Below are 24,574 nucleotides of genomic sequence, written 5' to 3' on the forward strand. Positions count from 1 at the left end.
CTGCTGTTAAATCTTTCTCTCAGTGAAAGAGCACATTAAAGTCAGTGGCAATCACATACCTTGGTAATAAAGAGCCTTGAGGAAGGAGTGCCGATCGGCTCCCTGAAATAAAGACTTTTCGATTTCCATTTCTCGCCGGGTCAGCTGTTTGCTCTTGGCAAATCTCTGTGGTAGGCAGAGGATGCGCTGACGCTCCGAGATCTTTTCTTCAATATCTTGAAGACGGTTCTGGATTGCTTCCGGGGTTGCCCTCAGTCTTGTCCTCTGAAACCAGAGAAATGAGATGGCATGTGTCATAGAGAACACAGCCTGAAAGTGATGGTCTAATGCCTCAGATAAGAAAGAAGCTGGTGAAGGACCAGAGGTGACTATTCATAGACATGTTAGTGAAAAAGTCAAGTAAGACAGTCTCTTTGCCAAGACCCCTATCACAGAAACCAAAGAAAACTCACATGCAGAGCTCAGTTTTGTAAGAACTAAAAATGAAAAGGCTCTCAGTGTTAAAGGAAGTGATCTTCCCCTTGACTCTTTAGGAAAAATAAAAATGGCCCCACTCACCTTTTCACCTGAAACATGGCTCTTCCAGATCAAGATTTCTGTTTCATTGAGCCCTAGTTCCCTGAGAGAAGCAGTTTCCTGGTCCTTCTCATGCAGTGTCTGGAACTGGGACAAAGTCATAGTCCCAGCTGCTTCCTTCCCAAAGGGCTTGTACATAGTACCAGGAGCAAAACTCTCTTTCTTAGACACACATCTGCAAAACAAGCAGGAAGCAAGTTAAGAATATCTTCAGGTTACCACAATTTACAGAAATGGGGCTAGCCATTAAAAGAGGCACAATGAAACTTACTAGCGATTTCTCTCTCATGTCCTATTTCTAGGCTGAAAGCACCACTGCCATAACATGGAATTCCGTCCTTATTCCCCTCACCCAGGACCAATAAATGAATGAATCAAATATTTACTGAATACCTACTATACATCAGCCACTGGGCCAGGTACTGAGGATTTAACGGCAAAAAAAGATAAAAATGGTTTCTGCTTTTGCAGAAGAGAATCAAGTAAACAGGCAATGATCTTATTGGGTTTTAAGTATTATGTATGTTAAGGGAAGACAGGAAAGGCACCCAGCCCAGACTTAGTGGGATATGGGAGGCTTCCCAGAGGAAGAGACACAGAAGCAAAATGCTGTCCAATAAGTAGAAGCTGGCCAAGGAAAAGGGAGTGGGAGAGGAGTGTTCCATCCTGGCTTTCAGAGGCCTCCGCCACCTGGAGGTGAGGGTCTATAATACTCTACCTGTTTGCAAAATCAATACCTACTCCTCAATGGAGACAGAAGTATCAAGTTGATGCTGAAGGAGGCTTTTCAGCTGCCTCTCCCCTTCTGTTTCCAACTCTTCCAGGACATGCTCACCACTTTTCACACAGCTATTTACCCTGGAGCAGATATAAGAATGTATACAGAAAGAAGAAGAAATAGTCAATCTCAAAACATGTTCTTTAGCTTTTATTACCTACCAGTAGTGACCCCATTTGTTTGAAGACACACTTCTGTTTGTTGCCCTTCATCATTCATTCATCCTACAAATGTTTACTAATTACCCACTTCCAAGCAATGCACTGTGCTAGGTACTTATGCAGTCAAAGACATTCAAGGCACAGTCCCTATCCTCAAGAAGCTTGCAATTTATTTAGGGCCTGTGTATATGTGTTGTGTTGTATGCCTATGCAGGAAAGGAGGGAGAGGGCAGGGGAGAGAGGGAGGAAGAGAAAAGTAAGAGATAACTGGGAGCTAGGATGGTAAATGAAGACTTTGGAAAGGTAATTCTTAAACTGGCATTTGAAGGACGGGGTATGATGAAGGAAAGAACAGGGAGACTGAGTAAGAAGAGACAGAAATATGTTCTGGGAGATAAGTTCACTTTAGTCGGCATTCACATATAAGCACTAGGAGATAATCTTGGAGGGGGTAATTAGACACAGATTATGAATGGCCTTAAATACTCCAACTAAGGGGCCTAGGTCTTCATGTATAGGTGTTAGAAAGCAATTTATTAGGCAGTTAAGTGGCAGGGTACAAATGATGGTTTAGGAAAATGAATGTGGTTATACTATGTCTTGTGGATTCATAGGAAAGAAACCAGAAGAATGAGTTGGGAAACTCTTTAAATTTGTCGAGCATAACACAAAGAAAGTTCAAACTGGAGTAGTAATAGGGGAAACAGAAATGGAGAATTAGATGAGCGAGGCCTTTTGAAGGTAGGAGTAAGGAAGAAGTCAAAGATAACCCTGAAATTTCAAGCTGTATAACTATGAGAATAATGGTACCAATGAAGGACAGAGGAAAATCCAGATGGAATAAATGGTTTCGGAAGGGGAAAGTCAGTATTGTCTTAGCCATGCTGAGTCAACTACCTATTACAACTGACACACCAGCATGAAATATCAGGAATGCCACAAAGACATACTGAGTCTGAGGTGACAGTATAAGTGATACTGGCTAACAGGAAACCGAGAGATGGAAGAATGTACAGGTGAGAGTCTGAGGCTGGATATGGAAATCTCGAGTCATCTGTGTTGGCAGGATCTGGAGCTGTGAAAGAGGTGATCTCCAGAGAGTATAGAAACAAATGCAAAGAGGGTCATGACACTTTATAGCTGAGGCACTACTCTGTAGAAATCTAGGTAATGCTATAAACTAGCCAACCCTAAGTAACTGAAAAACTCATACTAGAATGTAAATAGCAGGACCAGTAGAGCATGCAACAACAGGTGATAATAGACAAAAGTGAAATGAGTTAATTCCAAGAGAAAAACAAGTATGAAATACCTTCTTTATAAAATAGTCCTTTACCATCTGGGTTATGAGCAAGATCCCCATACTCTAGAAAGACTGAGGCCTATTTTTAGAAAATTTTAAAATATCCTTCCATAGGCTCATGGTTTTAAAAAACTTCCTTCTAAGTATCTCAATTTTTATTTATTATTTAAAATTCTGAAAGTTCTTACTCTGTTTAAAGTGGCTTTGAAAGGAATAAACCCTAGGTAACTACATCGGTACACATGAATCTCAAAAAGAAATGCTGAGTGAAAAAAGCAAGTCACAGAAAAATTCATACAATCTGTATCCATTTACATAGAGTTCAAAAATGGATAACACTAGCAACATTTTGTTTAGAGATAAATTCATCTGCGGTGGACCTATTTTCATTTATTTATTTATTTGTCAGAAAGAGTGAGCACAGGCAGACAGAAGTGGCAGGCAGAGGCAGAGGGAGAAGCAGGCTCTCCGCCAAGCAAGGAGCCCCATGTGGGACTCGATCTCAGGACGATGGGATCATGACCTGAGCCGAAGGCAGCTACTTAACCAACTGAGCCACCCAGGCATCCCGGACCTATTTTTTTTTAAAGCAAGGCAATGATTAAAGCCAAATTCTGGACGGTGATCCCCTCAGGGAGAAGCAATCAGGGAGGGGCACACAGGGGACTTTAAAAAATTTTTTATTTATTTGAGAGACAGACAGAGGGAGTGAGAGAGAGAGAGCACAAGCAGGGTGAGGGGTAAAGGGAGAAGCAGACTCCCCGCTAAGCAGGGAGCGGGATGAGGGGCTGCATCTCAGAATCCGGGATCATGACCAGAGCTGTAGGCAGAGGCCCAGACGAATGAGCTACCCAGGCGCCCCCAAGGGACCTATAAGATACTGCTAATGTTCTATTTCTAAAGCTTTAGTGGGTCCGAATCTATTATTATTCTTTAGATTGTATATATACATTATTTTGCATGTATGAAATATCACAATAAGCATTTTTTAAAAGTCATTTTGAGGCAGGGAAACGGTTTTTATTTTTAAAGATGCAGAAACCAACAATACAGGAGAGCATAATATCAGAACTTTAAAAGCACCGCTCTATTCCAGAGTGATTATTCTACTTTGCAGTGAATCCAAAACTAATTTAATGAGGATCCTTTAAAAAGCCATTGTGTACTGTCAACAACTGTGAAGCTCTGGCTTTCAACAATGACCAGCCAAGTTAAAGCTGCCATTTCCTGCAGAACCAGTAGGGGGAACTGCTTACAGCGCTGCTTTTCTTTTCCTATGATACATTGAGCCCGCTTTGTACTTTCCGTCTAAATTTTTAGAAACAAAGTACCAGTAGCTTAGGTTAAGATTTGAAAGCTCTACATGTTCTCAGGGCCCGAGAAAATCTTCCTTAGTAAACAACACTGCAAAAAAAAAAAAAAAAAAAGACACCCCCCCCCCCGCCCCCACCGTGCGCCTTTCCTAGGATGAGATGGAGATAGGGCGGGACGGGGAAGAGCTGGCCTGGCTTTCACTGGCACTGGGCATCAGCTGGCCAAGACCCTTTTACCTGGGTGGGTCCGTCTGAAGTAGTAAGAAGCCACGGCATCCGTGCAGCTCCCGGGGCCGGAGCCGTGGCCTAGATGCCTGTGCTGCCAAGGCATTCCTACGGGAACCGGCGACGGAGGCCCTTCCTGAACTTCGCCCCACAGGCCTGTCTAGCCCGTCTCCCCTCCTCCCTCCTCCTTTGTCTTCCCGCTCACACGAAATCGCATCCCGACAACGTGACATACCCCAAACACAAAGTCATAAAAGCCATTTTCAAAGTTAAAAGGTAGATGAGAGCTCCCTTCGCCGCCTGCTCTCAGACAAGCCCTTACCTCTTCATGTTTCCACAGGCCCCTATCTCTAACTTGGGTGAATAGGCCGCGGACTTCAAGTCCCAGAACTCTGTGCGGCCGACTCTAAGGGGATTGTGGTGGAGTGCGGGGCTCTGGGAATTGTAGTCGCTCAGAGCTAAAGAAACGGAGAGTACGTACTCTACTGAGTAAGGTGTTGTAAGTTGTTTAAATATTTCTCCTACGGGTTAACGGCAGCTCCCAAAATATCCAGCTCATAAAGCTAGGAGTCAACTGAGACTTCTTGACTGTCTCATTCAAAATAGCCAAATCCTGGCTCCTCTACTTTTCCTCCAATGTATGCCTATTAACCCTGCTTCTGCTTTCAAGGACTTAGTATCAAGCCTACCCACTGTTTCCAGCTGGGCCGCTGATCCATCCTCTGCAGTGTAGTCCGTGATCGGACACAAGTTTGACCAGATCACCTGCACTAACGGTTTTCCTCTAACTGTAACAGAAGCTTAGGAGATGTTGTACTTCCTATCCTGAGAATCAGAAGTCCATATGAATGTTTTGTTGAAAATTAGGTTGAATCAAGAGAGAGGTATAGCATAGTCGTTAAGACCATGACCTCTGAGCTCCCAGAAATGGAAATACAAACGTCCCTAAGTGTATGAAAAGAAGTTTAATCTCACTTAATAAGTGCGATGGAAATTTCAAAGTACAAGGACTATAAAATATATGACCTGTACTCCTCAAAACTGTACAGGTTATCAAAAACGTGGAAAGTCTGAGAACGTGTCAGCGAAAGGAACCAAATGAGACATAATGACTAAATGTAATGTGGTATCCTGTATGGGACTCTGGAACAGAAAAAGGGCCCTAGGTAAAAACTAAAAAAATATGAATAAACTATGCACTTTAGTTTATAACATTCATTAGATGTGACAAATATACCAGAATTATATAAGATGTTAACTAACACTAGAGGTTAAATGAGTGGAGGTATATAGAACTCTGTACTATACAACTTTTCTATATATCTAAAACTGTTCTAAAAATAGTTTATTTTATTTTTTTAAAAAGTTTATTTTTTAAAAGTACACTAAAATAACATTTTCACCTACAAGATTAATAAAGATCCAGAAGTTTGAGGGCACATTACTTTTGTTGAGATTGTGGGAAAATAAGAACTCTTATTACACACTGCTGGTAGGAACACAAATTGGTACAATCTCTATGGAAGGTAATAGGATACAGTTGAAACCATAAATCCCCATTCCCTTTAGAACAGAAATTCAACCTCTCTGAATAGGATCCTCAATACTATATGTCAAGTGTGTGTGTATAATATGTATATATATGTACATATGTATTTTGTGTGTATATATTTCATACACATATACAGGTATATATGTATTTTACATGTAAAGTTATTCACTGCAACATTGTTTATAACAACCAAATTTTGCAAACATAAAATACCCACAAATGTAATAAATCTGTTCAATGTAAAACTATGCAGCAGTCCTAAAGATGACAGAATTTGCTGTGGGCTGCTACTGAACAATCTAAATTATGTTTAGTGGAATAGCCAGGTGCAGAATAGTATCAATAGTGTGCTTCCATTTGTGTAAAAAAAGGGGGGGATTATATGTATGTATTTGCTTGTGTATGCATCAAATACCTCTGGGAAAACATAGAGACCAGTGATAAATGAATGCTTCCAGGTAGGGGAGCTGGATGATTAGCAAAAAGGGTGGGGAAAAACTTCACTTTTTGTACCTTTGATTTTTGAATCACATGATTATATTTATTACCTAGTCAACATTTTTTTAATTAAAGGTAACTCTTCTTATACCACAAAGAATCAAAAAAGAAAAAGATCATGTGTTTGGGGGGCACACTGTTTTGATTTCTCAGTTCCCATAGTTAGAGAGAACATAGTGGGCAGTTTAGACTTGATCTTTTGCTTTGGCAAGTTATAAGACTATATGAGTTTCAGTAAGTGTCTTTAACTGGCCTAGGACAGCTTCCTCATCTGTAAAATTGGGAGAGTACCTATGAATATGGTGACCATAAAGTGTTACATAAAAGTATGGTTTTAAAGTCACTTGATAGGTGGTCATCTACGAGCAAATATTCTGTCATCTGGTAGAACTTGTTCAAACTTTCTGTACTCCCATGCTCAAGTTAGAGGATAAGACAAAGAGCAGCTCCTGGAAGACACTGTACTTCCTAAGAACTTCTTACAGATTGAAAAGGTCACGGAAAGTATCTGAGTTATCCAAAACCTGTTATATGCCAGTGAGTATGTTCTTGAAGGACACGGGTGAATGAATGCTGGTATAACACGTACTATTTTGTGGCTCCGGCAGAGAGCACAGAAAGAATGTAAGCGTGCACAAAGTGTGGGTCATACCAAAGCCTGTACCAGGTAAACCCTATATGATGGTGAGGCTGAATTCTGCTGCTCAACCAAACTGTCCAATGGATGCATCAATCCATAAGTAGATGGGAAAATCTGCCAAAGCTGCTGGTGTGTTTGTCCCCTGGGAAAGTGGCAAAGGGTGGAACAAATGCTATACCAGACATGTGTACAACTTTGAATAAGACATACATCCTATTGGCCCAGAAGAGATACACACTTCATTAGGAATCCACTAGGTGGGATGAGTGAAGAATAAATGGCTAAAAAGACATGTAGGGTGGAACTGCAACTCAAAAGCAAGGGCATGAGGAAGTACTCTCTGTACCTATGTATAACTGTAGCTAGTCCCAGTGGTTGGTAGCCAGGGACAAACATTCAGAAAATTGCACTAGAAGGAAAAACAGGCTATTTCAAGCTCTGCCAAACTTATTAACTGTGGAATAATAGCTATTTCTTTTCCCACAGCATGCCTTTCCCTGCTTTAAAAGGAGACAGTGTATAAAAGCTTTGAGACAGTTCACAAAAAGCTTTGAGAGTTGTAGATGTTATTCATGGGCACAGAGATCTTACCATGAGGTAATTTCACAATTTCATCCCAGAAGAATTTATGACAAACTGAAAAATATGCCTCATTTGTCTTTCTGACAATTTAATAAGGTTCATTTAATTAAGCCAGAAGTTCTTCCTTAACATAGACATATTTTCAGTGTTTGTCCTTCTCAGATGCTTTATTTGCGGCACATTTCTGATGAACACATTATGAAACAATGAGAATTTCCAGATATGGAAGAAGATGCTAAAACCAAAACTCTTTTCTAGAAGAGGGCTAACATCACTCATCCAATATTAAGAGAAATCAACTGTTCATGTCTTTCAAATACCCCAAATGAGATAGCATAAATGCTGTTATAGAGAAAATAAATACAGCATCTTTTTCAAAGGACAAAGAAAAGTCTACAAGTGTCAAATTTAAGAACATGACAAATTTAAGAAAGTTTCCTTCAGCTAAATCCTAGCTGGTCTTGAATAATGGTTAGAAGAGGCTCAAGACTCCAGTACCTAACAAAAATGTTGCCTTAAAATGGGTTATTTGCGATCTTTTAATTAAGATTTGTTCAGCAATGTCATGTTCTCTAGATGCATGTTAGAATCCAAGTCAGAAGGAACCTTAGAGATGAATTAATCCAAGGCTCCAGATTCCAGTACACTGAGATTCTGCCAGTAAATCTTATATTGTTAACTGCATTGATCTGGAAGCCACTCTCCACCCACCGTTTTTCCAGCTCTTGGGGAAAAAAAAAACCCTAGAACTCTCTGTACAAATCCAGCAGGAGTACTTGAGCCTCTCATTTCACTGAGGAACATTAGAGTAAGCATGTATCATTTGTGAAAGGACATAAAGGAATCACAAAACTTCAGAGAAATGAAAACTCATTTCTTTTACTTAGAAAGACCTTATTCATATGGTTAAATGCTTTCATGGGATAGATGAAAGATGATACTCAAAATGAAATTATCTGTCCAGTTAATTAAGTAGGGACAAGACTAAATCCGGTGTTTCCACTAACATACTATGTATCTTTTACTGAGTGTAGAACTTAATTCATACACCAACTACTTTATAAGAGTTAAATCTCCAAAAACAATAAGGAATATGTCTTTATCTACAGTATAACAGAAATAACACTAGGCTCAAAAATTGGATATTACTCAAAATTATAGCCAAAGGCTCTTTGCCTACAGAAATCATCCACAAAATTAAATGGTCTCCGGATTATTTTCATATTCTAAAGTTTTGAGTGGTAATAAAAGCTTACCTGATAAGTTGCTACTTTGAGAAGTTTGGGTAGGAATGAAAAGGCCATGTAAGTTGATATTTAGTTTACTTATAAGGTGGTGAAAATCACTAGTATTCATTTCAAAGATATTTTCTTCCTGTAATAAGTGCAGGACCCCCCAGAATGCTCATGTGCAGTCACAGAAATTTAGCTCAATAATCATAGTCGACTAAGCTCTAGTCACTTAAGAAGTAAGTAAGTTTTAAGTAAGTTTTTAAGTAAGTTTGCTTTCACATTTTACATTTATTTTTAAGAATATCACCTTTATTTATGACAGGTAAAACATGTAACACAAGAGATCAGACTGTTCCCAAGCTAAGAACAAGCATTTTTCTTGAAAAACAAATACCCAAAAGTCAGCAACTATATGCTAAAACCAAATAAAATAACAGACTATCTGTACATCAAAATTAATGAATTGCCTGAACCTTACCCTTTTAAACATAACCTAATTCAAGAACTAAATCCACTCTAATGTTTCTTCTTCTCTGAATTTCTATAGCACACTTTCTATACTTTATACCACACTTCTTTGTATTATCAATACTGTTTTCATACAGACGGGCATTAATTATACCTCAAACTAGACAGTAAGCTCCTTTGAGGAAAAAGACTACAGTACCTAGCACTACATGTTGAAAGCAGGCACCCAGTAAAGACTGGCTGGATTCTATTTCTTGATGATCTGGTTAGAGGAAGAAGGACAATGTGTGCTGCTGGTAGAATATGGGATCTAGGAGAGTTTAAGATACAAATTACACACACGGAGTCAACATGTAATAGGTTACTGCCTATACAATCATGATTTGCTACTACTAAATCCAAACTACAGTATAATTCTCAACAGCACAATATTTAAATGAAAAAAAAAATCAAACCAACCACAAGAAAACTTCATTGCAACCAAAGACTAAGTAGTTAATTGTGAATACTACTCTATTTCATATCATAACAACTTGTAGATAATGTATAATCCCAAAACAGCATGCTGAATATATGGTCGTTCAATCAAAAGCAATTCTGATATTGCGTTCTTGCTCTGCACGACGATGATCCTCAAAAACACGTGTTACCTCTTCTACCTTCTTCTGCAGCATGCCTATAGGAGGAAAAGTCATGCATCATTAATCCGAGGTCAAAATGTCCAAGGAACAGGATAGCTTACATTCTCACTTCAACATGACTTGTAGAACATCAGTTTTATTTAATAGCTTTAACTATTAGAATATACAGGAAAAAATAATCTGTCTGTTTAGAAACTATGAAAACAGTGGACAAGACTGTTCTTGATTTGCTCTAATTTTCTGGTAAATAACTGTCTACTTGACATTTATGTTTTGTTGAAGAGAAGTGAAAACTGCTTTTTACTCATTATAGCTTAAAAGTGCTATACAAGGTGGTCATTAAATTGAGGGTATAGGTTCTGGTAGAGGTCTTTGCTGTCCATAAGCAAGTTAGTACACGTAGTATATTCACATTTCTGTTCCTTTCTAATGGTTTATTTAACTTGGTGGTCCTCAATTTGCTCAGGGGCAGAGCAACACAAAATACCATTAATTTTACCATATAAAATGGCAATATTCTATAGTAAAAATAAGCTGTCAAAGTAAGAACGATAATCTAGATTTTTCTATTAATGTGCAGTTGGTCATTTGTTTTAGTGTTCATTAATGCTTACTAGTCAATAAGCAATAGCTGCTACCAAAGATTAAAAAAAAAAAATCTCAAGAGAAACACGAAAAATTTGAAACAACATACTTCAGTTTTCTTCAGCCAACTGGAAAAGCCCCAATGTTATTCCATTTTAAAGTATAAGAATACATCATTCTATCTTATGACATACAGACATTTTACAAGATTACACCTTAAGAACAAGTATTTTAAATGATGGTTGTATACTGAAAGGCTAGAAAAACAGTGTACAATGAGCCTGGCAAAATACATCTCCTTTTTGTTCTAATAACTGCAGGGTGCAATTTTTTTAACCACTAAATAACATTTTTCAGTGTGACAGAGGCACAATGAGCACTATAACAAACCATTAACTTGAGGCCAGAATTGTCACCATAAGCAAAATCTACTTAATTTGCTGATTGATAATGTATTAAGGAATACATTTATAAAAATTTTTAAAAATCAATGAAATGTTGAGCAACACAAGCCAGCATTATTAAGAGAGCTTTACTATAAATATTTTGTCATGTCTTCAAATTAAATTCTCAGGACTATTTCTATATTAACATACTTTATATTTTTTAGGAGTTCATTATTTGAGGGCAAAAACTGCTCCTACAATTTAACTGCCCAGAGTTCAGTTCTGAAGATATGCATTAGGGACTGGTTCCTGTAGGCCTATGAAATTACATACCATACTAGAAGATAAATGCCAGGAATAGTCAATATTTGGGGGAAATACACCATATACATTTTGAGATTAAAATGAACTGTACTGGGCACCTGGGTGGCTCCTCCTCTCTCTCTCTGCCTACGTGCCATCTCTGTCTCTCTGTCTGTCAAATAAATAAATGGGAATCTTAAAAAAATAAAATAAAATGAACTGTACTGAGCAATATGAAAATGAAATTAAGAAAACAATTCCATTCACAACAGCATCAAAAAGAATTAAAATGCTTAGAAATAAACCTACCAAATGGAGTATAAGACCTGTACACCAAAACATACAAAACATTGCTAAGAGAAATTAAGATCTAAAGAAATGAAGAGGAATCCCATGTTCATGGATTGAAAGACTCCATAGTGGTAAGATGGCAATCCCTCACAGGCTGATCTACAAATTCACTGTAACCCCTATGAAAATTCCAGCAAGCTATTTTTGTAGAAATAGAAAAGCTTTAAAACTCCCATAGAACAGACCCAGAATAGCAAAGCAATCTTGAAAAAGAATAATAAATTGCAAGAATTACACGACACAATTTTAAAACTTACTACAAAGCCACATTAACCGAGATGGTGTAATACTAGCATAGGATAGTCATAGAGATCAATGGAATAGAAATTCCAGAAATAAAACCTTATATTTATGGTCAATTCATTTTTGATGAAGGTGATAAGGCAATTCAGTGGGGGAAAACATAGTCTTTTGCAACAAATAGTGCAGAGACAACTGGATACCTACATGAAAATGAAGTTGAATCCTTACTTCTTAACTATGCACAAAAAACAACTCAAGGTGCATTACGGACCTAACTTTAAAGGAAAACTATATTTGGAAAATAAAACACAAATGTCAATCAGTTGATGATCAGATAAGCAAAATGTGGATGTCTATACACTGGAATGATACACAGCATAAATGGAATGAAGTACTGATATGTATTACAACGTAAATGAATTTTGAATCCATTTTACCAGACAGCAAAGGCCACATATCATATGACTCCATTTATATAAACTCTCCAGAAAGTACAAATCTCTAAAGACAGAAAAAGTAGACTACTGGCAGGAACAGGGATCAATTGCCAACAAGCAAGGGGGAATTTTTTAGGGTAATAGAAATGTTTTCAAATGTTTTGTCTAATGTTTGCGCAACTCTGAGCTTTAAACAGCCATTGGTTAAGATGATAGATTAGTGTGTTTAAAATATTTCCTAAAAATCACTTGCACCCCCCAGAAGATTCTGGTAAAATTGCTTCTAGCCAGTCCTATTCTGTGTATGGGACAGATGTTTTCTTCATCTAAACCTACTTGCAAATATTTTAGGTAAAGATTAAAAGACATTCATATAAAGTTATGAAAATAAGTGAGTTGATCATTAAACCCTAACAGTGCTCTACTATAATTGTTTTTATTTTAAGATACACATATAAAAATTAATAGATAATACTAAATCATGGTCAAAGGAAACAATGTACTTTCATAAACACTGCTATAGTACAACTCTTATTTTCCTTTTAGAAAAACAATTGGGGCAGTTGGAGGGGAAAACATACTGAAAAAATGGTCAAAAGATACAAATAAGCAGCTTAAAAAAAGGAAATATAGATTATTTGTAAATATTTAAAAATACTCATCTTCACTGGTAACCAGAAGAATGCAAATGAACAATGGAAATATTTTCACCTATAAATTGTAGAAAGGAATGATGACTGTGGGTAGAATTCTAAAAGGATTTGGAATTAGCAGAACTAGGTAATTCAAAGTAGTGCTGAAAGTGGGACTGTAAGCAGTCAGTAAGAGGCAGATCTCTCCATTCCGCCACATCTGGGTGATTCTCCCTAACCAAGCCTAGCAGAGGACTTTTTGTTTAGAGAGGGTAAACCAGGTGGGCTGTGGCTCAGAGTCACCAGGGAGAGCTGAGGACAAGGTATCCGTACCAAAAATATAAGTGAAAGTTTGCAAGGGATGAAGTAAAAGTCTACAACCTCAACACTGAGCTCCAATCCCTTCTTTAACAGCCCCAAGAACACTGGCATACCACTAGGTTTATTAGTCTCTAGCCAAAAGCTGAAAGATTCTTCTTTGGAGAAATGACCAACTGAAGAGACAAACCCTAAAAATTCTAAAAGTAATGGCTGGAGATCCTCCAAAAAAAAGGTCTTGCCAAATTATCCTACAGTAAATTAGCAAGATCCAGCTATGGTTTAATGTCTCATTCTTGAATATAAATGGAAAACCAAGAATTGCCAGAGAGTTGAAGAATATCTTTAATATAAGAAAGCCCAGGGACACCTTGGTGGCTCAGTAGGTTAAGTGTCTGACTCTGGGTTTCAGCTCAGGTCATGATCTCAGGGTTGTGGGACTGAGCCCCATGTTGGGCTCTGTGTTCAGCATGTAGTCTGCTTGGAATTCTCTCTCTTTCTCTCCCTCCCTCCTTTCTCCTCTCTCTCTCTCTCTCTCTCTCTCTCTCACACACACACACACACACACACACACACACACAAATAAATAAATAAATAAATAAATAGAAACACCAAAAGACTAAAACAAAACAAAGATAAAGAAAGCTGGAAGACAGAATCCAGGAAAACTAAAATATTTGTTTAAGATTTTTTAATTTGAGACAAAGAGAGAGCATGAACAGGGGGAGGGGCAAAGAGAGAGGGAGAAGCTGACCCCTCACTGAGCAGGGAGCCTGACATGGGGCTCAATTCCAGGATCCTGAGACTATGACTCAAGCCGAAGGGAGACACTCCAGAAAGTGAGCCATTTAGGTGCCCCAGGAAGAATAAAACATTTTTAAAAATCAGTAATATCATCATAGAGAAGACACTGAATCCATGAAATAAGAACTGGATGCTATTTAAAACATACACACACACACACACACACACACACACACAATAAAACAGTACTATAAGCTCTTGCGAACTAAAAAGTGTAACAGGAAGCAAAGATCAGTAGAAAGACTGGAATAAAAAGCTGAGTACTTATCTGAGAAAATTTAACAAAAATACAGCAGAAACCTAATTCCAGAAAATTCCCCCAAACTGACAGAAATCACCTTCTTGATTGGAAAAGCTCATTGAATACCATCTCAGTGTATGAATTAAACCTACACGGAGGCACATCTGAAATTTCAGTATTGTGGGAAGATCCTGAAAACTTCCATATGGGAAAAAAAAACCCAATATGAAAACGAAGGGGTCACATTAAAGGTTCAGGAGTCAGAATGGACCTCAAATCTAGAAGACAACAAAATTTTCAAATGTTTAAGAGAAAATTATTTCCAAGCTAGACTTTTTTTTAAAAAGATTTTATTTATTTATTTGACAGACAGAGATCACAAGTAGGCAGAGAGGAAGGCAGAGAGAGAGATGGGGGAGCAGGCTCACCGCTGAGCAGAGAGCCCGATGCAGGGCTCGATCCCAAGACTCCGGGATCATGATCTGAGCCGAAGGCAGAAGGCTTTAACCCACTGAGTCACCCAGGCGCCCTCCAAGCTAGACTTTGATAGCCAATACTATCAATTGTGAGGGTAGAATAAAGACCTTTCCCCAAAGAAAACAAAAAAAGTAATTTGGTTTTTTTTAAAAGATTTTATTTATTTATTTGACAGAGAGAGATCACAAGTAGGCAGAAAGGCAAGCAGAGAGAGGGGGAAGCACGCTCCCCACTGAGCAGAGAGCCCGATGCAGGGCTCGATCCCAGGACCCTGGGATCATGACCTGAGCCGAAGGCAGAGGCTTTAACCCACTGAGCCTCCCAGGCGCCCCCAAAAAAGTAATTTGAAAAGACATATGCACCCTTATGTTTATTGTAGCATAATTTACAATACCCAAGATGTGGAAGCAACCCTAATGTCCATTGATAGATGAACAAATTTTTAAAAATGTGGTGTATATATACTCTGGAATATTACTCAGCCCTAAAAAAAAAACCCTGAAATCTTGCCATCTCCAACAACATGGATAGTCCTAGGGTATTATGCTCAGTGAAATCAGTCAGAGAAGGTAAATATCATACGATTTCATTCATATGTGGAATTTAAGAAACAAACAAACAAATAAAAAGAAGAGACAAACAAAAAAACAAGACTCAACTACAGAAAATAAACAGGTGGTTGCCAGAAGGAAGGTAGATTGGGGGGTCGAGGTGAAATAGATAAAGGGGATTAAGAGTATACTTACCTCTTACCTCTTTTTGAAAGATTTTATTTATTTGAGAGAGAGTATGAGCAGGGGGAAGAGCAGAGGGAAAAGGAGAAGCAAGCTCCCTGCTGAGCAGAGAACCCAATGTAGGTCTCAATCTCAGGACCCCAGGATCGTGACCTGAGCTGAAGGCAGTCGCTTAAACAAATGAGCTACCCAGGCACCCCAGACATCACTTCTCTTGACTGGGCACTTAGAAATGTATGGAATTGGGTATGTGCTACGGTGAGAAAAAAATATATATAGAATTGTGGAATCATTGTATTATATACCTGGAACTATTATAACATAGTATGTTAATTATACTTGAAATAAAAAAGACCTCAGATAAGCAATGTCTCAAAATATTTACTTCCCATGCATTCTCTCAGGAAGCTGATGAAATACATGTTATACTAAAACAAGGGAATAAACCATAAAAGGGGAAATATAAGAGCCATGAAAGAAAAAAGAGATAGAATACAAGATTGCTGTAGAGGGAAGAACCTAGCTGAGTAGTAAACCAAGAGAGCAACAATACCAGATAATAGATTAGGGATTCAGGATTAGAGGGATTAGAGGGTTTGGGAGAAAGGAATCCAAGAAGGTGAAATTGATGGATTTAAAGAAAAAGCATAGAATCAGAGAATGAACTACTTACTGGTAAGAATATAGAAAATTTAACAAATGATGAAATAAACTTCAGAGGAAAACAGAAACTTGTAAAAGAAGTAAGATAGTGGTGCCTGGGTGGGTCAGTTGGTTAAGTGCCTGACTCTTGATTTCAGCTCCGGTCATGATCTCAGGGTCCTGGGATGGAGCCCCACATTGGGCTCCATGCTCAGTGGGGAGTCTGCTAGAGATTCTCTCTCTGCCCCTCCCCCTGCTCGCTCACTCTTTCTCTCTCTCTCTCTCATATAAATAAATAAATAAATAAATCTTTAAAAAAAAAAGAAAGAAGACAATATAATATGCTACATGGCCAGGCTGTGAATAAAATTTATGCAATGTTAACTCAAAACAATAAATATTTTTTATGTGTACTTTATGATATGGTTATATTGGTAAGATGACAGAAAAGTGTGTTTACATGCATATATTTATATGCTTCTGTAAATGTAATATGTACATATACTGGGGGGGCAGTATGGTGGTATATTGTATTGTACACACATACATGTATACACAAAATGAGGGTGGTATAGAAGAATTAAATCCTTACTTCCCATTTGGGGAAGCCAATACAGAAGCCCTAAAATGGAAAAACTAAAAAGTGAAGTATACATAGTATTTAGAGATCTAGAAATATTTAAAAAAAAACAGCTGAAATAATTGAAAGTGATTGCTTCTAGGGGGGTGGGAAACAGGGTATGGACAGAGAAGCTGATATTTTTCATAAACCTTTTTTAAAAACTTTAACCTTGGGACGCCTGGATGGCTCAGTGGGTTAAAGCCTCTGCCTTCAGCTCAGGTCATGATCTCAGGGTCCTGGGATCGAGCTGCGCATCGGGCTCTCTGCTCAGCAGGGAGCCTGCTTCCCCCTCTCTCTGCCTGCCTCTCTGCCTACTTGTGATCTCTCTCTGTCAAATAAATAAATAAAATCTTAAAAAAAAAACTTTATCCTCTACTTTCAAGGTGGTAGATGAAAAAGACCTGAAATAAGACAGTGATGGTAATCTACTGAAAAGAAGATTCAGGAGCTATTAAGAAGTATAATCATCATCACTTACTGAAGAAATAGAAATAGTCTACCATAAGTCCCTGAGCAAATAATAGCAACTGTTAGCTGAGAAAGAAAAGTTGAAGGAGTTGGAGTTACTGATCTGGGAGGCCCAGGAGAGAGTGAAGATAATGAGTTTAGCTTTACACAAGTTTAATTTGAGGCGCCTTTGGGGTATCTATGTGCAGATGTTTGTTAACATAGAGCTTTATAATGCAAAGTAAAAAAAAAAAACATTAGTAAAACTGATGGTTAGAGATGACAACTGAGGTTTAAGAACTGCTGATATTCAGAAGAGCCTTAAAAGAGAACACTATTAGAGATAAGGGGAGGTCTCAAATCAATAATCTAAGTTCCTACCTTAAGAAAATAGAATATGAGCAAAATGAACCTGAAGCAAGCAAAAGGAAGGAAATAATAAAGACTGGTTATTAATGAAACTGAAAACAGAAACAGTATAGAGAAAAATCAATGAAACAAAAGCTGATTCTTTGGAGAAAAAAATTAATAAAAATTGATTAACCTCTACCAAGACAGAAAAAAATAAAAATAGAGAAAACACAAATCAGCAATATAAGGAATAAAACAGGGCAGATCACACAAACCCTGTGGTCATTAAAAGTATCAAAAGGAAATCCTAAGAACAACTTTATGCTTATAAATTCAACAACTAAGAATTGTACCAACTCCTAGAAAACCATAAATTACGCAAATTCAACCAAGATAATCTTAGGAGAGAAGGAAACAAGCCATAACTGACGCTTAAGGACAGGGAACAAACTGAAGATTGATGGAGAGGTGGGTGAGGGGTGGGCTAGATGGGTGGTGGGTATTAAAGAGGCCACTTGTTGTGATGATCACTGGTGTTGTATGTAAGTGATGAATCACTGAATTCTACTCCAGAAAGTAATATTGCATTATATGATAACTAACAAAACTTAAATTTAAAAAATGTATCAATGCAATCCACCATATCAACAAGTTAAAGAAGAAAAAAAAACACATGATTATATCAATTGATGCAGAAAAGGCATTCAACAAAATCCACTATCCATTCATGATAAAAATTCTCAGCAAGTCAGGAAGGGCATGAAATTACATAAACTTGATAAAGAGCATCTACAAAAAGTCTACAGCTAACTATAGTTAAAGTGAAAGACTGAAGGCTTTCCATGGAAACTTAGGAACATGACAAAGATGTCTGCTCTCATAACTCTTATTCAATATAGTACAGGAAGTTCTAGCCAGTGCAAAGTGAGGAAAAGAGATAAATGGTGTACAGATTGGAAAGGAAGAAATAAAACTTCCCCTATCTGCAGATGATATAACTACCTATGTAGAAAATCTCAAGGAATAAACAAAACAAAACAAAAATTCCTAGATATAAGAAGTAAGTTCAGCAAGCATACATATAAGAAAGCATACATACAAGAAAGGCTAAAATTAACAAGACAGGGAACAACAATGTTGGAGAGGATATGTGGAGAAAGGGAAACCTTCTTACACTGTTGGTGGGAATGCAAGTTGGTATAGCCACTCTGGAAAACAGTATGGAGGTTCCTCAAGAAGTTAAGAATAGAGCTACCCTATGACCCAGCATTGCACTACTTTGGGGTAATTACCCCAAAGATACAGATGTAGTGAAAAGAATGGGCACCTGCACACCAATGTTTATAGCAGCAATGTCAACAATAGCCAAACTGTGGAAAGAGCTGAGATGTCCTTCAACAGATGAATGGCTAGAGGCGCCTGCATGGCTCAGTGAGCTAAAGCCTCTGCCTTCGGCTCAGGTCATGATCCAGGACCCGCACTGGGCTCTCTGCTCAGCAGGGAGCCTGCTTCCCATCCACCCCTCTGCCTGCCTCCCTGCCTACTTGTGATCTCTATCAAATAAATAAATAAATAAAATCTAAAAAAATTTAAAGAAAGATTTGGTTCGTATATATTACTTAGCCATCATAAAGGATGAATACCTATCATTTACATCGACATGGATAGAACTGGAGGGTATTATGTTAAGTGAAATAAGTCAATCAGAGAAAGACAATTATCATATGGTTTCACTCATATGTGGAGTATAAGAAATAACACAGAGGATCATAGGGGAAGGAAGGGAAAACTGAATGGGAAGAAATCAGAGAGGGAGACAAATCATGAGAGACTCTTTTTTTTTTTAATATTTTATTTATTTGACAGAGAGAGAGGTCACAAGTAGGCAGAGAGGCAGGCAGAGAGAGAGGGAGAAACAGGCTCCTCACCGAGCAGAGAGCCCGATGCAGGGCTCAATCCCAGGACCCTGAGATCATGACCTGAGCTGAAGGCAGAGGTTTAAACCACTGAGCCACCCAGGTGCCCCCATGAGAGACTCTTGACCCCAGGAAATAAACTGAGGGTTGTAGAAAGGGAGGTGGGTAGAGGAAGGTGGTAACTGGATGATGAACATTAAGGAGGGCACATGATGTGATGAGCACTGGGTATTACACACAACTAATGAATCACTGAACACTACATCAAAAACTAATGATGTACAATATGTTGGCTGTTGCATTTAAATAAAAATAAATAAAAACAAATTGCATTTTTATGTGCTAGCAATGAACATATGGAAACCAAAATTTAAAACATAATTTGTAATTACTACAAATAACATAAAATAGTATAAATCTAATAAAACCAAAACATATATAATGTGGATGCTGGGAGTTACAAAATGCTGGTGAATAAATAAAATGGTGGGCTATGCCACATTCACGGATGGAAAGATTCAACATGGTAAAAATGTCAATTCTCCCCCAAACTGATCTATAGGTTTAATGTAATTTCTATCAAATCCCAGCAATTTTTTATGAGAGGACAAAGGAATTAAAATGGCCAAAATAATCTTGATGGAAAAAAAATAATGTGAGAGGAATCCCTCTACCATATATTAAGGCCTACTATATAGCTACAGTAGTGAACACAGTGTGATATTAGTGGACGGAAACACACATAGATCTATGGGATAGAGAGCCCAGAAGATCCATATGCCAAACTAATATATGACAAAGATACAAAAGCAATTCAATTGAGGAAGGATAGTCTTTTCAACAACTGGTATTGAAACAACTGGCTACCCATAGGCAAAAAAAATAAATAAATAAATGAAAGAAAAAAAGAACCTTGATCTAATCCTCACATCTTAAAGAAAAACTAACTCAAAAATGGATCACAGCCTTAAATGTAAAATGTGAAACAATAAAACTTACAAAAAAAAAAAAGGAGAAAATCTTTGGGATATAGTGCTAGGCAAAAAGTTCGTAGATTTGACACCAAAAGCATAATCCATAAAAAAATGGAGAAACTCAAAATTAAAAACTTTTGTCCTATGAACAGCTCTATTAAGAGGAATAGACAAGGGGCACCTGGCTGACTCAGTGGGTTAAAGCCTCTGCCTTTGGCTCAGGTCATGATCCCGGAGTCCTGGGCTGGAGCCCCACATTGGGCTCTCTGCTCAGTGGGGAGCCTGCTTCCCTTCCTCTCTCTCTGCCTGCCTCTCTGCCTACTTGTGATCTCTGTCTGTCAAATAAATAAAATCTAAAGAGGAACAGACAAATGACAGACTAGGAGAAAGTATCTTCAAACCACAGAGCCAACAAAGGACTAGCATATACCCTAGAATATATAATAAAGTCTCAAAACATTAAAACAAATGAACAAGGGGCATCTGGGTAACTCAGTAGGTTAAGTGTCTGCCTTCAGCTCAGTAGTAGTGAGTAGCCAAAAACTAGAAACATCCCATATATCCTACAACTGGTAAGTGTGTAAAATAACCTGTGGTGCATACATGCTATGGAGTAATTAGTCAGCAACTGAAAGGATCAAACCATTGACACATTTAATTTAGATAGATTTCAGGGGAATTACACTGAGAAAAAAAAAGCCAACCCCATGTGGTTATATGCTGTATGATTCCATTTATATAGTATCTTAAAATGATAAAATTTTAGAAATGAGTGAATAGATTGGTGGTTTCTAGCAATTAGGAACTGGGTTAGAGATGTGGGAGGAAAGTGGGTGTGGCAATAAGAGGGAAATAGGAGGAATTCTTATGGTAATGGAACTGTTCTGTATTTCAACTATGGTAATGCATACAAAAACCTACACGTGATAAAACTGCGGATAACGAAACACACACAAATGCAATATAAATAAAACCAGGAAAATCTGAACAAGACAGATTATGCCAATGTCCATGTCCTGGTTACTGTACTACAGTTTTGTAAGACATTAGCACTGGGGAAAACTAGGTATTATTTCTTCAGTACCTCTTTATGATTTCTTACTAGTACATGTGAATGTATAACTCAAATTGTAAAATGTGTAAAAATTTCAAGGATGAAGACTAACACACACAAATAAGGTTTGGATTCCCTACCTCTTTTCCCAGAAGTGCCTGCTCAATAGGCACATAGTATGACCCCCAGTTTACATGATGTGATAGTTTAACAAATCTGTTCTCGCTATTTAATATGGTTGGCCATCTTTTTAGCTTTATGATCTAGGTTTCCTCATTATTGCATGCCTGTTAAGCTAAAGCCATATATTAAGGTTTTATATTCAGTTAGGATGCTGTTTAAAAGTAACCTTGAAATCTCAGGAGCTGAATATAATTAAGGATTATTTTTCATTCATAAAGGGGAAGAACGAGATAGGAAGGGGGCGAGGAAAGAATAGAGAGAGAAGACACTGTCCTTCTATTTGTCTTAGGTACTTTTAAGAAGATTCCCAGCTTATTAAAGTTGAAGTAACACTCAGAATAAATATACTTGAATTCTCAGTACTATGGTTTGATGGGAAGAAGAGTGCTTGTAGAGAACAAAGCTCTCATCTCTGCTATGGGAATGCTCATCCCAGTCTTGCTACTGACACATTAGGTTGGTGATGTGAAGATACTCTGCTTGTGTATAGCACTACCCCTCACACAAAATTAATAAAATATACATTTCAAGGAAAGGCATAAAAAGAAAAGATGGTGAAGGTATCCTGAATTCTTGGAGACGACATGGCAGAAACAAGGTAGTAGAATTATTATTACATTACATCCTAAGTGGTCCTCAGACAGTCATCTTATTGAAGTATCACTTACTATTCAAGCCTTGTTTCAATTCTACTTCTTCCAGGAAATCAGCTGAAGATTAGGTTTCTCTTTCTTTGCTGCCCCCACCCCCGCACACTTTGAACCTGTTCAGGGCAGTGCGCCATTGATGTTTATACCTCCTACACTGATTAACAGTGCCTCCTCCCATAATAGGTGTTTTGTATTTAAGAGTCACAGCTATGTGGTTTTAACTTGTATGTGAGAGAACACATTCCCATTATACAGTACTTCAGTTTTCAAAATGGCTATACCTATTACCTTATTTGAGTCCCACAATATCCATCAGGATAGAGAGAATTAAAAAGTCAAGAAGGTAAGGTTCAGTAGCTTCCCAAAGTCCAAAGCTCATGAAAAATCATATCAGGATTCATATCTTCAGACTCCCATCTATGAGTGCTTTTTCTATTACAGTGTGCCTGTTTGTCAAATGCTGTGAGGGGTTTAAAGAAAAATACTACGCTGAGCTAATAATTGCCACCACAGAATAATACTATTTGTTGTCCATTCAAACACTGAAGTGCTCAAAATAAGGCAGGCCTATTTGAACCCCATCTAGGGAGAAACTTCATCGGTGAAATACTATCAGGCCATTTTATCTATGAGATGGTCATAGAGCATGGTCCCAAAAATAGCATTATAGTAAGACGCCAGCATATTTATAGTTTTTAGTCACTAACAGGAAGAAAATTGCTTTGGAGAAAAATCTGTATATCTCACAAACAATATAAATCCTGCTATTTGGGAGTGATTTAAATCATGCTACATATAATTCATCTAGGGAGGCTCTCCTGCTGAGGAAATTCACTTGGGCACAAAATGTACATAAGCAGGATTAGTGAGAAATCTAATTTTGCAGATGCATTGAGTGTATTTCAAATCTGGATTTACATATGGAAAAGGAATTGTAGAAGTGGAGCTCTGAGAATGTTAACCATCACGCACTATTTCCTAACAGGAGCTAAAGACTTCATCATTTTTAACCTTCACACCCTAATCTTACCTACAAGAGATTATTTAGGATCAGGGAACAATAATGTGATGATAAATCTATCTTGTCTGTAAAGGGCGGTGGAGACAAGGAGGTAGCTCATTAAACAATGGAAAGACATAAAATACCTTAAGTTAACTGCAATGGGAAGAAGCAAGTACCTGTCTCTGTTGAACTCAAGAGACCCTTAGAGTGAGTAGCCACATCTCTGGCAGATCAAGAGCATTTGCTTCTCAAGTATCTGAAGTGGAACGCTACACTCCAGAGCGCAATAGATGAACTCACTGATCAACCAATGTCACCAATGTCACCAAGACTTCTCAAAGAATTTAAGAAAAAGATGATGTAAAAGAAGCCACCAGATTTTATTTTAGAGGATGAAAGAGAAAGAAGATATTTTATTTGGAATTCAAAGGCATCTTTTGGCATCTCAGGATTTAATGCTCTTCAGATAGAAGAGGGATCAAAGTAAACTAATAAAAATAGTTTTAAAGCATTTATCTGGACCAAGCTTCTTTAAAAAAAATATGGCACTGTGAAATATCAAATTGCATATTTGAAAGTTCCTAAGAGGGATGCCTGGGTGGCTCAGATGGCTGGGCCTCTTCTGCCTTTGGCTCAGGTCATGATCTCCAGGTCCCAGGATCGAGTCCCATGTTGAGCTCCCAGCTCCAGGGGAATCTAATTCTCCCTCTCTCTTTGCCTCTTCCCCTGCTTGTGCTCTCTCTGTTTCCCTCTCTCTTTCTCAAATGAATGAATAAAATCTTTCCAAAAAAGTTTCTAAGAAAGCAGATATTAAAAGTTGTCATCACAAAATTCTTGTGATGAGAAAAAAAACTTTTTTGTAATTATGTAAGGTGACAGATGTCAACCTAATTGTAGCAATCATTTCACAATATATACAAATATTGAATCATGGCACTGTGCACCTGAGAATAATATAATGTTATACGTCAAATCTTCCTTCATTTTGTCTTAAAAAAAAGGTTTAAAAATACCCAACCCTGAAAACTCTAATTTAATATAATCCCCTCAAATAATAAATATTAACCTTGGGTAAAAATGAATTACAACTGTGACATATCACAAAAAACTGCTTCTCTGAAATGATCCTGAAGGCATTTTATTCAAGAGTTAGTCACACCACACTAGATAACTGAGAATGTTTTACATCGAAAAGGAAAAACAGGGTGATCAGAGACCCGGTGCTAATGGGACTGTCTTTTGGAAAGAGCAC

The 24,574-nt window shown here is 37.8% G+C and overlaps 2 protein-coding genes across 3 annotated transcripts in view; both read right to left on the reverse strand.

Moving 5' to 3' along the window:
* The window catches only part of RBM41 (RNA binding motif protein 41), a 56,546-nt gene extending 51,886 nt beyond the window's left edge, over nt 1–4,660 (reverse strand). Inside the window, exons 1-4 of one of the 2 annotated variants that reach the window (XM_045996078.1) lie at nt 4,592–4,660; nt 1,318–1,434; nt 559–751; nt 60–264 (exon numbers count right to left, since the gene is read on the reverse strand). In XM_045996078.1, coding sequence (XP_045852034.1) covers nt 60–264; nt 559–751; nt 1,318–1,434; nt 4,592–4,617 — 541 coding nt within the window. In that variant the 5' untranslated portion in view covers nt 4,618–4,660. The other variant, XM_045996079.1, reaches the window with a different exon arrangement.
* A 4,510-nt stretch (nt 4,661–9,170) lies between these two features.
* The window catches only part of NUP62CL (nucleoporin 62 C-terminal like), a 71,352-nt gene continuing 55,948 nt past the window's right edge, over nt 9,171–24,574 (reverse strand). Inside the window, exon 13 of the mRNA XM_045994805.1 lies at nt 9,171–10,004. Within this exon, the coding sequence (XP_045850761.1) occupies nt 9,910–10,004 (95 nt within the window). The 3' untranslated portion in view covers nt 9,171–9,909. The remainder of the gene's footprint in view (nt 10,005–24,574) is intronic.

This window comes from Meles meles, chromosome X (genome assembly GCF_922984935.1).
Source record: "Meles meles chromosome X, mMelMel3.1 paternal haplotype, whole genome shotgun sequence".
NCBI classification, from domain to species: domain Eukaryota; kingdom Metazoa; phylum Chordata; class Mammalia; order Carnivora; family Mustelidae; genus Meles; species Meles meles.